This window comes from Crassostrea angulata, chromosome 3 (assembly GCF_025612915.1).
Source record: "Crassostrea angulata isolate pt1a10 chromosome 3, ASM2561291v2, whole genome shotgun sequence".
NCBI classification, from domain to species: Eukaryota; Metazoa; Mollusca; class Bivalvia; order Ostreida; family Ostreidae; genus Magallana; species Magallana angulata.
The window spans coordinates 30,444,191-30,460,967 of record NC_069113.1 but is presented as its reverse complement, the minus strand read 5'-3'; the positions used below and the strand labels follow the sequence as shown (position 1 = coordinate 30,460,967).

Sequence of the window (16,777 nt, the reverse complement as noted above, 5' to 3'; positions counted from 1 at the left end):
GAACAGAATGTTGGACGTACTGTATTTGTCATCGTCCTGAAGCCGACATTGCAACAAGCGGAAGTGACTAACCTTGTCTCAGACTTTTCATTTTTTGATGACCTAAACCGACGAATTCAAAGCCGCCAAAGACCGTATTAGACGAAATGACGAATACGACCTTTCCCCGCGTTAAAAGGCTTCAATTGTAGCAGTGCTGATATTAAATTCATTATCTGCAATGGCGTCAAGTACATCTTGTTTTCTATCCTTCTCCACTATGTTTATACGACATTTTGATGTAATTTGAGCAAGATGAAATGAAAACACTTAGGGAGAAAAAAACTCTGGACAAAAAAAGAGAAAAAAAAACTCCCCTCCCCCCTTCCTCCCCAATTACCAAGAAAAAATAAATAAAGCAATAAAAAAAGACCCCCCCCCCCCGAAACCCCCCCCCCCAAAAAAAACCAAAAAAACAAAAAAACAAAAACAACAACAACAAATGACAAACCGAAAAAAACTCAGGAAAAAACTGCCTAGATCTGCCTATTGTAGGGCATTAACCCAGTTTCATGAGAATACATACGGAGAGCGCTAACGCCACCGAAACGAGAGCTAATTATTTTTTTAAGTTTTAGACATTAAAGTTCTAACATGTAAAATATGCAAATTACTCTGCAAATTATAAATGTTCCAACAAAAACCCTAGATAAGATGATTGAATTCTACGTATGTATATGTGAAAAAAAATTCAGCTTTTTTGAAAAAAATAATGAATGATCTGTCAAAATTTTGCTGAATGACTCATAGTTAATAGTCCCATGTACTTTAAATTTGTAAACATTTGTAATACGTGTTGCGACACTGTCTCGATGTAACACTAAGATAGAATAGAATACATAAATACATTAACCTGCTAATTGAGTGTTAACATGTGAGATCGGCTCCGGAATCGCACCGAAGCCTAAATTAAATCAAACGACGAAAAAGTTGGCCATTTCACACCGTAAACAAGTTTGACTGAAGCCCAGTATTTGAGATAATCCCTTGATACCGATTGAACACCAGATAGAATAGTGTTAATCACTATCTATAAAAGATATACACAACTATCGCCTTGATTCCACGCCTGATGTCTGTTCAACTGTCTTTCTTTCTACACGTCAAAGTCTTGTTATATAAGATAGGATTGTTCATTGCTTCTTTAAAGTGGCGAGATGTAAACATTTCAGGGCTGTAGAAAGGATAGCCGGAAAATATTTACAAGCACTGCAAACAGAAGAAACTCTTAAAACATTTAATGTGTTTTAAAAGGGTTTTACTTTTTTTTAAAAATTCTGGATTCACAAATAAATGAAGAATCTAACAAGAATGAATTTGCATGTTGAAAAGAGATACTGAATATTACAGCAAGCATGTATATACAGAACATACACATCGAGTACACAAATATACGTCAATTAAACACGCCAAATTGTTCATTGAGAAGGTATATGGGAATTAAGATAAAATCGCAACAAATGCCTACATTGTGCACAAGTCGGGCTTGAGTAAATTTCAATGTACATCCTGCGGTTTATTAAAACTAGATTTAATGCATCGCCTGTTTTCAAACCACCATTCATGCACACGATTCCATTGACAATGCATAGATTGTGATATATACTTTCTCGTATTTACTTCACACTGGAAATATTGTATATCATGGTATTTATTATCTGTCTGCATTGTTAGGGTCCCCCTGTAATTGAGATCAGGCTAGGTTGTTGGTTTTATTCTAAGTTTTTTGTCTACGTGTTCCTGAATCATATCGTCCTATGTCAAATTTATATTTCCGTATGATATATCTTAATACAACTTTACCTGTAAATTTTCACCTTTTAAAAACACATTCACCGAGCAACTTTCAGCAGAAGGTACCGTGCAGGGCCCAAAATCGACACCTGCACGGAAAAATGGAGAGCAAAAGCCGCGCAACTACTCCTCTTGGATGTGATCGCATTTAAACAAACGTAATCTATTTTTAATCGCCTCAATATACGCTGAGCAGGTAAATAAGAACTGTCCCATTGATAGGAACTGATTCGCTGTCTCGCATCCTCATTGGCTGAACCGCCTGTGACATACTCGCTTTGAACTAGGCCGCTCGCTATAAGCTATACTTACTCAAGTCTGCCCTAGCTAAAGACGCATTGATACTTTTACCTATATTTAACATCAGATGATGCCGTCATAAGTGTACAAATTTATTTCCAAGCATACGAGTTCTTGCCTTTGCAGAGAAGTTAGCCGCAGTGATGGTGCAGAGAGACGTTATGAAGTTCCGTATATTGTGAAGTTCAATTTTGGTTGTCAAATACTATACTCTCTTAAACTCGTGCATATCAGATCCATCTAGCATTATGACATCAAGGAACGTGCTTTTTCATTTGGCGTGGACGTGTCTCCTATACTTATCTCATAATGTATACGGGACCAGGGATTATGTAATTCTAGACCGGCGACAGGGTAAGTATTGCAAGATTACATTTAAAGCTTATACAGCAAATTTGCAAAATGCAATTTAGGGTCACGTATTTAGTTTACATGTAAAGGTAAAAAAAAAAAAGATAATGAATACTTATGTTCCGGCGTGGTTTTGCATTCTTCTCTTCGATTCGAAGTCATTTTCACATCGGTTTAATACTTTGAAGACCCATTGTATGTGGCTGAAAGGCATTCATAATCGAAAGAACAGCTACAGAAAACAGGGCTCGACAAATATTTGTTATATAAACTCAGTTCACTGCAAGACTTATACAGGCGTTGTTCTCTTTGTATAAGGCACCATTATATATCCACATTGGGTCACGAATTTAACAACAAATTGTGAAAGTAATGATGTGTGAAAAATACACAAAAAGATATCATGCTGTATATCGTTTAATTATATTCAACAGAGAAAAAAAAATTATCGACCTCTGAAAATTTTTGACCCAGTTCACAAGACGTCTTGTGTCGTGCACCTTGATAGTGTCATGGGTATGCAATATATGCAATTTCAGCCGATTTATGAGGTTATCGAAAGCTAATCTGCAAGAAGTGAAACAAACCATATTCATAAGGTTAGATGAATTTGTTGCCCCGCCACAGCCACGTTGAGGGGTTGTGTCAAAGATTACGCCTGAACCCAGTTTTTGGGCAGATGGAAACAGCTAGATAAAACACTTGTCTGTACAGAGTTTGAAATGCTGATCATAGTAAACTGAATTCATCTCTGTATGGTATTGCATACTGATGTCTGACATTAGGCCAAAAAAAAAAATATGTGTGTTTCCTATTTCATCAAATTTTAAAATAGGGTAGGTAGGTAGGCTTTTTTTTTTTTTTTTTTTCTTTTTTTAAATGAGCTTTTAAATTTTCCCCTTTCCTAGCATATGATTTTTCTATACAATAAGAAAATGTATTTTACAGGTGGAGCAATCGTGGATAGCGACAACTGTTACAGAATTAAAGCTTTCTTAAATCTAAGGTTTATTTGGAATGTATACGAAGATTTTATTTTCATGTAAATAGAAAATATAAATATGACAGCCACTATAAATTAACAGAGTATAATACTCATTACCACAAACATATTATATATTGGTTATAAGTTCTATTTTCCTGGTCAACTGACATAACAGTAAACATTAAAATCGTAACTGTAAGTGTTGAATTCAGAAACAGAGGAAATTCTGGTTGATCAGAAGAGAGCCTTAGAATTAAATCTTTTCAATAATTCCAAAAAAAAAAAAAAATGAATACATAATTAATGGTTTCAGACTAATTTAAAAAATTTCATTTGCAATTGAACTGCAGCATTTTAAAATCATATTTATAATGTGAATGATTGTTGGGCCTATTCAAAGACTTACGATGTCTGCAGTCTCCACACCCAGAAATATAAAAAAAAAACTTTGCCTCTGCTTTTTTCTTGTACATCTTTATATTAATTTTTAACACATCACTGCCCTATGAAACTATTTATTGCATTGATAATTTAGCTAAAATACCCAAGGATAACTTTCATCCATTATGACTGTCAACCTGCACTTAAAAATCTTTAAACGCTTTGATAAGTTGTGTTTTCTATTGAATTGTTACAAGCGTTTTTTGAACTCTGATTTGTAAAGACTCTATTGTTTAAACCAATTACAGTTGGTAATCTGGATTTGGAATAAAAAGTGTCAGGGTCGGCGCATAAAAAATAGGGTCGGTCGGGAAACCGGAAACACACATATTTTTTTTTTTGGCCTTAAGTACCTGATCGCTTTATAGATGATAAACTTTTGGTCTTGAATCTTGTCTTTGGTCACAGGGTTGTGTCATTCTCTCCAAAGATCACACGCATTCTTCAAAAGCTTCCACAATGTTCATACAAAAAGATCGGCATATGATACTGAAAACCACACAATCCTTAATGAACAACAGAGCTGTCAGATGTCTTCTGGGTCATAAAGTTGTATCGCAACATCACAGTTCGTTTTACTTCTGTCGTTGGGGCGTACGACTAAAATGAACTTTCTTTGTAGACTTCAACCTGCATTACCTTCAGTGTTACATAATCACACCTGACAGTTAGATTTGAGGGTTTATTTTTATAAGATAAAAACCCAGACTCTTCTTAAGCGATAGCTATATTTTGACTTTGCAAAGAGTGCTGTGAGAACAGATATAAGTCTACACCGACGTGCAAAAAACATGTGATTTGTTTCGAAGCAAGTTAATAGCTGACGAAAATAACAGAACGAATTATCTTTTATTGCAGGTCAATTTGTGAACACTTTGGATAACTATGAAATAACAATTCCTCTACGAGTCACAGAAGGTGGTGACGTCATCACAAAGGACTTGCATCCTCACTCACTACGTCATCGAAGAAATAGTGACCAATTTTCAGACGCCATACATTACAAATTAAATGTAAGAGACAGTGATTATGTACTCAAATTGAAGCCCAATACAAAATTCTTCCATCCATCATTAGTCGTTGAGACAAGGAGAAACTCTTTCAACAATGTCTCGGACTCAGTCTTCGTGAGATACACAGGCAGCACAGAGCGGCCCTGTCACTATACAGGAGAAATCTTAGACAGAAGCAACAGTAAAGTCGCACTCGCTTTGTGTGACGGCTTAGTAAGTGCTCATGCTATTAATATATATTCCCTATGCACATTAATAACGTTTTAACAGCAACATTATGTAATTTTTTAGTTAATTCGATAAATGTCTAGAAATGGTTAATTTGGAACAGAGAAAAATCAAATCTTTACATGTATATATCATGTTTATAGAAGTTTATGACGTCAAGATATTTTAAAGTGTTTGATATAAAAGTTGAACACGATTTACTATGGAGCCATATTTTAGTTGGAGTTTTACTTAATTGATTTCGTCAGTAAGCGAAGAGAAATCGTCGTTAATTGCATGTGTTACAAAGGTATTAGCCCTCCTTCAAAGGGCTTCCCTGGATCTTGACTGTCAGTGATTAGCGTTAGGATGTAGCAGGTAACGCTGGTAATTGCTGGTCTTTATCATCATTTCAGTAAATATTCCAATCACTGAACCTTTGCATTCTCAGAAATAACAAGCAGATGTGTAAGAACAAGGTGATCCTATACCAAGCGGTTTTGGCATCCGAGACAACCATCATACAATGTATATGATGCAGATACTTGAAAAATCTGCCATGTTGATAAATAATACCGACCAATTTCGGTTCCTTTTTCACCTTTAATTTGGAGTTTGAACAAATCATTCTGTAAACTGGAACAAAAATACCCTTAAGGTGGCAGATTTTGGAATTTTGTCAAAATAAATGCACACCTGCTTGTACGATTCGCAAGGAAATGCATGTTCATAGCAATCAACGATTATTAATAATCTTTAATTCAATGTATGGATTGTCAAATCTCATCAGAATATGAATTGGGTCACGGTTTGACCCAGTGAGTTGAATTACGTGATGTTTTGTCTGATTTAAATGCAATGGAAGCTCCCGGTATATTTCATTCATAATTTACCAATACCTTGGTATCTACTGTGAGAACAAGTTCGAAAAAATATCTGATGTTAGATCTAAGGGAGCTACAACCAGATCGAATGTACAGCATTAGTTACCCCTTCATTCAGTCGCAGACATTTTTTCTATAAAGCGCGTCCATTGAGAACATGTAATTGCTACCCTCTGCTTACAATAGCATATATATAATCTGATGGATCGAATGACCCATCATTAAAAATGTCTGGAGGACCGAACAACTGTCACGCGCTAGGGGTACAATTTATGAATGGAAACTGCTTACCTCTGATTTAGCGTGAAGTGCATTATGTATATTAAATTTTAATGATGAATTGCGCTTTTTATTGCATAATCATAATTTAGTATGATTCATAATTTTTTTTTTCGATTTGTAACGCGATGTGATGTAACCAAGCTTTGGACTTTGAAAGAAAAGTGATATCAAGTGTAAACACGATTGTCTTGTGATTTTTGCAGTCAATTTCAGGCTTTTTTAAACCTAAAGTCATGACAGTTATTATACTCTTGGCCTAAAAAAACCCCCAACATTGTACTTCCTTGCACTCGCTTGTAATATTTCAGCACTGTGCACTTGATACAGGATGAAAGCTGTCATATCAGTTTGATAATGGCGTGGTCATGTCTCTACCCGAACAAAAGACGGTGTCCATTATAACGTGCCGCTTCTCTATTCCTTCATGAAAAAAAAGTCGAATATATTAATCAAAAGACGTAGAACCCACGGAACAGGTGACACATTGTCAGACGATGACCCAAGAGAAGTTTTGCCAATTTCAATGCAAACTAAAAACTCATTTTTACCAACTACTCTTTGATGTAGCGCTTTTTAGTCCGCCAAAATAAAGCGTATTTGCAGACGGCAGCAATTTGATTCTGAAAGTGTAAGAAGAACCTAATCGTTATAACTCCAAGCAGGGGCATAGCTCCACATAAAATATATATATGGTTGTTAATGATTTCCTTCTGTGAAGTGCCTGGTGATTGACTTCGGCAAACAAATTTATTTACAATCGTGAAATTTGGGATTTGAACAATAAAGAAATTTCAAATACTTGACACAGTTTCGTGTTACTTGCGTACTTTAAACAATTCGGACAACCGTTTCTGGAAAACAAATCATTTACTCATGCTTTTTCATATTTTGTGAATTTTTTTTTTTTCTGAAACTCGGTTAAAGAATTTGATAACAAAACCACAAACACAACCTTCCGCATCTTGTAAAACAAGAAATTAAACAAAATTTAAGAAACGCAACGAGCACACGAAATAGAGAAATAATGATCGTTCTTTATTGTTGTGCGAATACATGCTGTGGGCTGATACATCGGTATCCGTCCAAACTACAGCACACAGGGCTTAGAAATAACAGAAATCATTGTTTTAAGAGAAAACATGTGAAGTCATAGTTTACCGTCATTCCTGATATTACAGATGATAATTCATCTTTAACCCCCCCCCCCCTCCTTCACTACAATTACATGTATTTGCTGCTTGTATGTGTCATTGACCTAAAGTATTACAAATTATAAAATCTACTTACAAAATAGTACGTACTTTTTAAAAGTATTCGATGTTGATTTAGGGTAAGAGTCAGTTCGATAAATTTTTAGTATAAAGTTAAGAAGCACAAAAAGGTGTTTTTAAGGGAAAATATAACAACCTTTCTTTTTATTAGTGAGTTTAATGTAAAAATGTGTTTTTGAAATTTCAGCATGGTTTGATTCACACTGGTGATACCACGTACTTTATTGAACCAGTAAAGCGCCCTCAAAATGTTACTGACGGCCACCCTCACATCATTTATCAACACACCCCCACAGAAACCGACCAAGGTCATGGCCATCCAAAATCAAAGGACGAGTGTGGAAACAACGGTACCCTCTCTCTCTCTCTCTCTCTCTCTCTCTCTCTCAGGCACAAACACACAATTTCTTAATCAAAAAATGTACTCGCAGGCATCATATGACGCATATAATACCATAATTTATCAAAGTTATAAACTTCTTTGTCATGAATAAAAAATGAACAAGTTAGTTATATGGTGTATCAGTCGCAATGAAATTTACACCTAACAAAATGAGTGACCCGGTTTTTTTTGAGCAATTAATTTTATCAACAAATCGACTTAGTGTGAACAGTTCATAGACTAAAAAGAAATGATTTCAAACAATGGAAACTCTAGTCACACGTTTGTGTCTTATCCGACGGTTCCCCATTATAGTTCTCAGATTTCTCATTTGTGATAGAATTGCTGATTAATGGGTTCCATTAGCAAATTACACTACAATGACTCCGGATTTGTACTCCGTACTATATACGAAATTAATATCTTTCAGAAATAAAAACTCAAAAATCCACCAGCAAACGCGAGCGGTGGGAGGTCGAACACCGGCGGCGAAGCGGGCGTCAAAGCAGACGACAGAAACGTTCTATATCTGTGGAACATCACGTGGAGACGCTAGTAGTGGTCGACCCGGAAATGACGGAGTATTACAAAAATGAAGACGTCACTACTTACGTTCTCACCATAATGAACATGGTATAAATAATAATAAAATAAAAAAAATCGCAATTAGTTTTCATTTACTTTTTAATAAAGATAAATGTAAAGTCTTTACCACATTTGATCGTCTCTTAACATTTTATACATGTACATGCAAGATCGACAAGCGCATGATATGCGACTGATATATGCATGTATGTAAGGCTACATACTGTACTAGTATTTGTCATATAACCTTCATTGACTCCTTCAGGTTTCAAATTTATTTCACGATGCTTCGTTGGGAAATGCAGTTAACATCGTAGTTGTTCGAATAATTTTGCTGGAAGATGATCAGGTAAATATACCATCCAACAGACCAATAAGTATCAAATGCAATACTTACCTAGTGGAACTCTATACAACGATTAAACATGCGATCTTTTATTTGAATTCAGAAAGATCTGACTATAACCCACCATGCTGACAAATCACTGCACAGTTTTTGCAAATGGCAGACGAGAATCAACATGAAGGACGAAGACCACCCCAACCATCACGATGTAGCCGTGCTCCTCACGAGGTAGGCTCAGGCTCACTGTTGTTCAACATCTCATTCAATCGTTTAATGATTATCCATTTATTTGATGTCTCAGCAAAAGCGCGGCTGTGATTGGCTAGTTTCGTTGTTGTAGGAAGGATATATGTGCCCGGATGAACAGGCCGTGTAACACCCTCGGACTGGCCTACACTTCTGGGCTATGTCAGCCACACAGGACCTGCAGCATCAACGAGGACTCTGGCCTCTCCCTGGCATACACCATCACTCACGAGCTTGGCCACAAGTACATGTTTAACAAGTTGTTATTTTAACTGTACAATAAGTAAGTCATTCTTAAACAAGGTGTAAATATTTTGCAATTAATATTCTGATAGTTTTGGAATGACCCACGATAGTCGGAGAAGTGGCTGCCACACATCGAAAACCGACCACTTCCTGTACCTGATGCAGAGTCAGCTGATGGCGGTTAGTCCTCTGATGAAGTGGTCCAACTGTAGCAAGCGCGCCATCACAGAGTTCATCGAGTACGTAGCAAGTACAACACCTGCGATGTTAACCTGTATATTCTGCTTGACATGATATTAATAATGTCAAAACGCGTAGCTTGATTACTTGGAAACAAACATAATTATATCTAGAACGCATAAACTTACTCTATATTTGGTGGTGCTTTTATACTGTTTTTGTTTTGCACACACAGTCGAGGCTGGGGGTACTGTCTGGAGGACGAGCCCGCCAAGTACCGAGACACAGATTACGACTACCCGGTGCTGCCACCTGGTATCATGTATGACGTCGACCACCAGTGCAGACTGACGTACGGACCCAACTCGTCCTTTTGTGGGGAACAGGTACACACGGTCTGACCTTGTGTCAGAAACATGAAAATAGTTCCAACTATACATTTACCGGTAGAGAAAATAATCGATAAAAATATTTATGATACGCTAGGATTATTTTTAACGTCATTACTTATGCAACTTTTTCTTTCAAAAGGAGGACATTTGCACAACATTGTGGTGTCGGTTGGAGAACAAGTGCACGACCCGGCTGGAGGCGGCTGCTGAAGGAACCATATGTGGTGCCCATAAGGTATAAGAACGTTTGCCACCGGCAACCAATTAGCCTCACTCCCCCGAAAAAGTAGCTACCATTATATGTGGCGGGGGTTTTAGGGGGGGGGTCTGAAAAATTTGCAATTATGCACTTTCTTAACCAATAACACTTGAACCATGGCCCAACAAAGAATTACACTGCTTAATCCTTTAAACCGTTGTCAAATAATCATTTTTAGTGGTGCTTCAATGAGCAATGCGTGGAGATTGGCGAGCGGCCGGAATCCATAAATGGGAACTGGGGAGAGTGGAACAGTTGGTCCACTTGTTCTAGAACTTGTGGCGCCGGGGTCTCCTCTCGCGAACGTCACTGCGAGAACCCGAGGCAAGTATAGCATAGACACCACACAGTGGCGGGATTAAGTCAGCTCTATGTTTATCGCTTAGAAATGTAAACATATTACATCAACAGCTTTGTTTAGACTAAAAATAGATGTGCTTCAGTCAGCCACCTGTTGTTCTTGAGTTTCTTTGGTGAGAAATTTAAAGAGTCAAACTCTTAATTTTGAAAATGGAAAATATGTAACTGTATCACACACGAGGAACGGGGTTGCCTATATATTTTTTTTTTATATCTACAGACCCGCTAATGGAGGGAAATATTGCATTGGGGAAAGAAAAAGATACAGAATATGCAACACAGAGGTATCACGAAAGACATCTTAATGCTCTTTGCCTGCTTCATCTGGCAGACTGCTCTGTCTATCCCTGCAGCCCGCGAACCATAAACTTTTATCAGTTTGTTTTCTTGGCATTTTTTTTTTCTAGTTCCCCCCCTCTAGACTGTTGTCTCATGACCAATCAGGAGTTAATTAACACAATCTTAAAATGACTCTGATAAACAAGGGTCGCTAGAAAGACATCTTTTTACTGCCGGGTATATTTAGTAACGTTCATTATCGTTTTCGTGATTCTGCCAATATCCCGGGCGGTTTGATATGATTAAGGTACATAATGTAAGCAAATCCGACTTTGATTGCAATCTCGTTCTGTGTTCATTTATTACATAGGTATAAAGCTAAAATAATCGGCAAACGGAACATTAAATAAAAAAGGGATACAGAATAATCTGCATTTATGTTCCAAAACATTCTGACATGATGAGATTTTCATTTTTTTTAATAAATTTTTTTTAATGCAATCTATTTGGTGGTTTTTAGGAATGTCCGAAGGATACCCTGAGCTTTCATGAGCTGCAGTGTCAAGAGTTCAACTACATTCCATACCAGAACGGCCTGTATGAGTGGCAGCATGTCCCTACCCCACGTACGTCATACATCACACGTTAAACACCGCGACTGTCAGTGTTTGATTTTACTAATATTATTTCTAAGGCTTTTAATAGATGGGGTCAATTTAAACCTGATAAAAAAAGTTATCAAATGCATTTCTTGTACCAAGTTGTGCCTTCCTTTTAAATTTTCAAAAGAAAAGAAAAGTATATTTTCCAATATATATCGCATTTTTTGCAGATTTATCAATATGACCGAGGTTAAATCAACTATATAGAGTGGACCTTTATATGGAATGTCGTCTCCCCAAGGGGAATGTACTTTAACGTTAAAGGTCTCTGAATCAATTGAAAATGTGTTGGAGATATTAAGATATAGATATACTAAAAAGAGACCTCTGCACTGGTCCATCAAAAAGTTTGTTGAATAGGTGGCTTTACATTTCGTTGGTAGTGACCAAATGAACACCATTTTTTTTTTACAATGTGATTAAGAAACTGAGTGCAATAAGCAATTGCTGTTTTCAGAACATAACTGACATTAAATCTATTTTCTTTAAATGTTTCAAATGACATTTAAGAGTTGATTATGCAGAAGAGTAGTCAAGTAAACAACTTGAGTTTATCTGGCCGAAAACTGAGCCACTTATCTCAATAGTCAATTATGAGACTTTTCTTAGTCATGGATTAACCTCGTGTCACCTTGATTCTTTGTTGAATTCTTACACCTAAAATTGATCCCGTAAATTATATCATAAATGTCAAAACTTATTTGAGTGCTTCTCTCACCAACTACCGATTCTGTCCCCCGTGAGTGTACTTGAACAATTAAATCTATTGTATTACGTGTCAAGACAAGGTTTTGCAAGACAAATGATATATCCTTTACAAAAGTTACAATTTTGTTTTGCAGACTCAAGGAATATTGGCTTAAATCTTGCCAGATATTTTTTTATACAACCCTAGACATATTATTGTTCGCCGTGAACATTTTACCTTCGGTTTAGTAACAACATCATGTTTTTTTTTTCGCTGCAGATACTCCTTGTCAATTGCATTGCAAACCGGAAAACAAGTTTTTCTCCGTGATGATGAGGGACATTGTAATTGATGGGACTCCTTGTAAGGCTGGCACCAGGAATATGTGCATCAGCGGCAGATGCCGGGTATGATTCAGCCCTCGGTGATATGAATCCGCCACCAACAATTTTAATGTTCACTGCACGCCCAAAGACGTGCTCATAAAAACTGTAGCGTCTGAGCATCAGTTACATTTTATGCATTGCAACTTTTTGCACATCTCTTGCATGATATTAAAGCATTGCTTCTTATCTTTCGGATACTCTTTGTATATTTATACCTGTATGTTGTTACTTTATATCTTATTTATATCTTATCTTAGCACATTGGATGCGACTGGGGAATAGACTCTTCAGCGAAAGAAGATAGATGTGGCGTGTGTCATGGTGACGGATCGACCTGTGAAACAATAAAAGACCAATACAACGAAACTCAGGGATCGGGTGTGTTATGTTTGTCTGTCATTTCTTAAACAAAGATGAATTTAAAAAATGAACTTGAACAAATATCAGACATCGTGTTTATCAGCATGTCAGTAAATTGTTACGCTAGTTTTTTTTGTTATAAAGAATCCGAGGTTTTTTTTTAAAGGTTACGTAGAAGCAACCGTGATACCAAGAAATGCACGGAACATCCGGGTGGAGGAGGTGACAGGGGTGGATAACTACCTGGCGCTACAGAATGATAATGGCGAGTACTATCTGAATGGACACTGGTTTATTCAGTGGTCTGGGGACTACAATATCGCGGGAACGGTCGTGAGGTACAACCGGCTTGGCAACAGGGACTCGTTCGATGCTGTCGGCCCCATCACAGAACCACTACACATCATGGTAGTGCAGTAGCCTCTTTTGAATTTTACACAATTTTTGTTAATCTCCGGATACATGTTATTTTTACTGACTTGAATATATTTCCTGACCTTGGTATTTGATTTATTAGCTTCTGATGCAAACCCGGAATCCTGGCGTTGTCTTTGAGTACACGGTGCCAAAAGAAAATGCTACAGACACAAGACCCCGCGAGTTCACATGGACGTATATGGATTGGACCCATTGCACATCCTCTTGTGGTTCAGGTAATATTAAAGTTCTTTGTTAAATATTGTCGAGCAATCTATATCAATTCAAATGTTCATAATTACCACTGAATTTATTTTTGATTAAAAAGGTACCCAGAGAGCAATCGTTGTTTGTTCTGAGAAGGAGGACGGGACTGTTGATGACGTTTACTGTAATAAAACACACAAACCAGATGACTTACAAAGGACCTGCAACGCACATCTTTGTCCCGCCAGGTAAAATTCAAAGCCCTGGCTTTATATAAAGTCATTAAATATAAATACGAATTTATTGGTCATCTTTAAATATTGCTCTGTCCTGTATGTAGATGGTGGACAGGACCCTGGCAACATTGTTCCGTCACGTGTGGTACAAATGGTCTCCATAAAAGAACAGTAATATGCGTGCGCAGCCTCGGAAGTGATGAACAGATCGCTCTTGAAGATAAGTCGTGCCAAGGAGAGGAGAAACCCATCGAAGTGGAACCGTGTCATCACAAAGATCCATGCCCCGGTACAGCAGAGTGGACAGTGGGAGACTGGACAACGGTAGACAAAATTAACTCTTATTGTCGTTATGTCTAGTTATACATTGTTTGTACGATGCATTGACCAATTAAAATTTGTGCTGATTTCAGTGTGACGCAAATCCGTGCTCGATGCAGACTCGTGAAATCCAATGTGCACAGCCAGTTGTTGGTTGTGACAAAACGCCAGTCCCCGCTAGCAGACGTCAGTGCTCCAATATCACGTGCGAAACGTGGCAAACTGGAAACTGGACAGAGGTCGGTATCTCAGCATTGCATTTTGAATGACAAATATTTTCTTTCTATAGTGGGTGCAATGTAAACATGAATATTCAATTTCAGTGTTCAAAAAGTTGTGGATTCGGAATCCGTTTGAGGAACGTTACCTGTCCGAAATCAGGTACATGTGACGAGACCAAGAGACCCGTGGACAAAGAACTCTGTAGTCCCCAAGTTTGCCCGTCCACCCCTCCCCCAGAACCCGTCATAGACTTGATTGACATACCGGAAGAAACAGCGGATACTATATACGAAAGACAAGAGTTCGTTGAAAATGTTCGAGTGATAAACGGTTTGTCAACCACCCCAGTGACTACAGCTTCAACACAAATACCTAAATTAATACCCACCGACAGCGAGGGACAAAGCAGCCGGATCGTCAGTCCCATAGTAACAACAGAAGCAACAAAACACGGTCGTCTGCCTCTTTTTGATATCAAGGAGGGTGGATCCGATGTCTTGGTTGATTTACCTTCATCATTCCATGAATCGAAAGTTGATGAGATAATGCATAATAAGGACTTGCCAGATAAACCTATCCACTCCCCTGGAGGCACACCCAGGCCTACCCAGCACAAACACAGGCACGGTCACTCAATGAACAGCGAGCATCAAAATATACAATCATCAGTTCATGTCCACCCTGATAAACTTCACAATATGCCTGCTTTACCGGACATTAAAAACCTCCACCCATTACCGAAATTTTCCTCATTGCCAGACATCATGTCCGGCCCACGTAGGCGCATGGGGCCTCCCAGTATGATCGTCCCTTCTGTGTACGAATGGGTTCCGAAGTCATGGAATCCGGTAGGTTCAAGTGCGATATTTTATTTCTCTTTAATCACATGGTTTAATTTTTTTTAACAATTTAAATGTAATCTCTCCTTTATAGTGTTCCAGAAAATGTGATGGTGGCATTCAGACTCGAGCTGTGGGTTGTGTGGACTCTAAATCAGGAATAGAAACTGAGGAGCATAAATGTAACATTTTGACAAAAATGGACACAATCCGCCCTTGCAACACCCAGCAGTGCGCGACGTGGCAAACCTCCATGTGGAGTCAGGTGAGTTGCATATACTTGCACCTCTTTTCAAAGGATTGTTCTCAAACTCTCAATGTGTCTTACATCTTACAAATTGTTCTAATCTGATAAATATCTTTAAGTGCGTCTGATTTAAACTTTCCAGTGTTCCGCTACCTGTGGGGAAGCCGTCCAGGTTCGTGAGGTGGTCTGTTCCGAGAACTCGGACTGTGACCCGGACCAGAAACCCCCCACCCTGCAGCCTTGCCTCCTCCCGAAATGTTTGGCGTGGAAACACGGCCCATGGAATACGGTATCGATTTTATCCGCCTTTGTCCGAGAGAAATACTAATAGCTTGGCAAAACGTGCTTTATTTCGATAACTTGATAATAATGTTTGTGTTTTACAGTGTTCTAAAACCTGTGGTAAGGGGCAACAGATCAGGGCAGTACAGTGTATAAACATTACATCGGAGACCCTAGCCTCTGACTGTGACCTGTCGGCCAAACCCACGGAGAATCAAACCTGTAACCCCGACCCCTGCCACAGTGGTCGCTCAGGTTCGTACCTAAATTGCAGTTCAAATATTTCACCATTTTATCATTTTAATGAGTTGAATATTTTTATAATAAAATTAATCATTTTTTTTTCAGAATTAAAAACATCCACTTGTAAAAGAAACAGACTGAATAACAGAGTTTGCCGTAAGTTGCGCCAGAGAAATCAGTGCACACGTGTGTACGTTAGAGTCAATTGTTGTAGGACATGTGAATTAAGTAAATATAGAAGATGGCGGCGACCAAGGCGGCGACAGGAGTAAAGAGCGGGCGACCTGAGACGACCTCCTCTAAACTGTGACTGCTAAATCAGCAGAGAACCTCCCAAATATGCGGTTCTGAAGCCTAGCAATGTGTTCACGCACCGTGATGGACAAATCAACCGAGCCAGTATTGAAGTCTTCTGAAATCCATACTCTTTGTTTTGTTACGTCAGAATCATTCCCATAATTCCATATTTTACTGGAAGTTGATTGTTTCATGTTTGAATTATTATTTAATTTATAGAATTATTAATGAAGTGCTTGTAGCTGATTATGTGTGCGCGTGTGTATGATCTGTAGATGTAGCTTGTAGATTCGACTGGTAAAGAGTCTAAATATATACTCTTTATATACATACTACCATCCCTTATACTCAGTAACCTATATTTGTACATATGTATACAAAACTGACAATTATTTTACGATGTTTATTTATATTATACAATTAATGTTTTGTGTATTAATTCTTGACGTTATACAATTTTAAATGATACTCAATAAATACATAAAACAGTTTCATTATTCCTGTTTAATGTAATAAAAATTACCTATC

At 37.7% G+C, this 16,777-nt stretch overlaps 1 protein-coding gene across 2 annotated transcripts; it reads left to right on the top strand.

The window, feature by feature from the left end:
• Nucleotides 1–1,918: 1,918 nt before the first annotated feature.
• LOC128177251 (A disintegrin and metalloproteinase with thrombospondin motifs 12-like) lies at nt 1,919–16,738 on the top strand. 2 transcript variants are annotated; one of them, XM_052843896.1, is made up of 25 exons: nt 1,921–2,487; nt 4,769–5,136; nt 7,755–7,917; nt 8,380–8,582; nt 8,800–8,883; nt 8,984–9,108; nt 9,221–9,370; nt 9,462–9,611; nt 9,788–9,938; nt 10,084–10,179; nt 10,382–10,527; nt 10,784–10,847; nt 11,363–11,468; nt 12,472–12,599; nt 12,836–12,956; nt 13,105–13,346; nt 13,456–13,591; nt 13,684–13,810; nt 13,903–14,122; nt 14,212–14,358; nt 14,443–15,189; nt 15,275–15,445; nt 15,570–15,716; nt 15,814–15,964; nt 16,058–16,738. In XM_052843896.1, exons 1-25 carry the CDS (start codon nt 2,382–2,384, stop codon nt 16,222–16,224), a joined length of 4,416 nt encoding a protein of 1,471 aa, XP_052699856.1. In that variant the 5' UTR covers nt 1,921–2,381; the 3' UTR covers nt 16,225–16,738. The 2 variants fall into 2 exon arrangements, with proteins under 2 accessions (XP_052699855.1, XP_052699856.1); XM_052843895.1 differs by having other exon boundaries at nt 1,919–2,487; nt 15,814–16,738.
• Nucleotides 16,739–16,777: the final 39 nt, after the last annotated feature.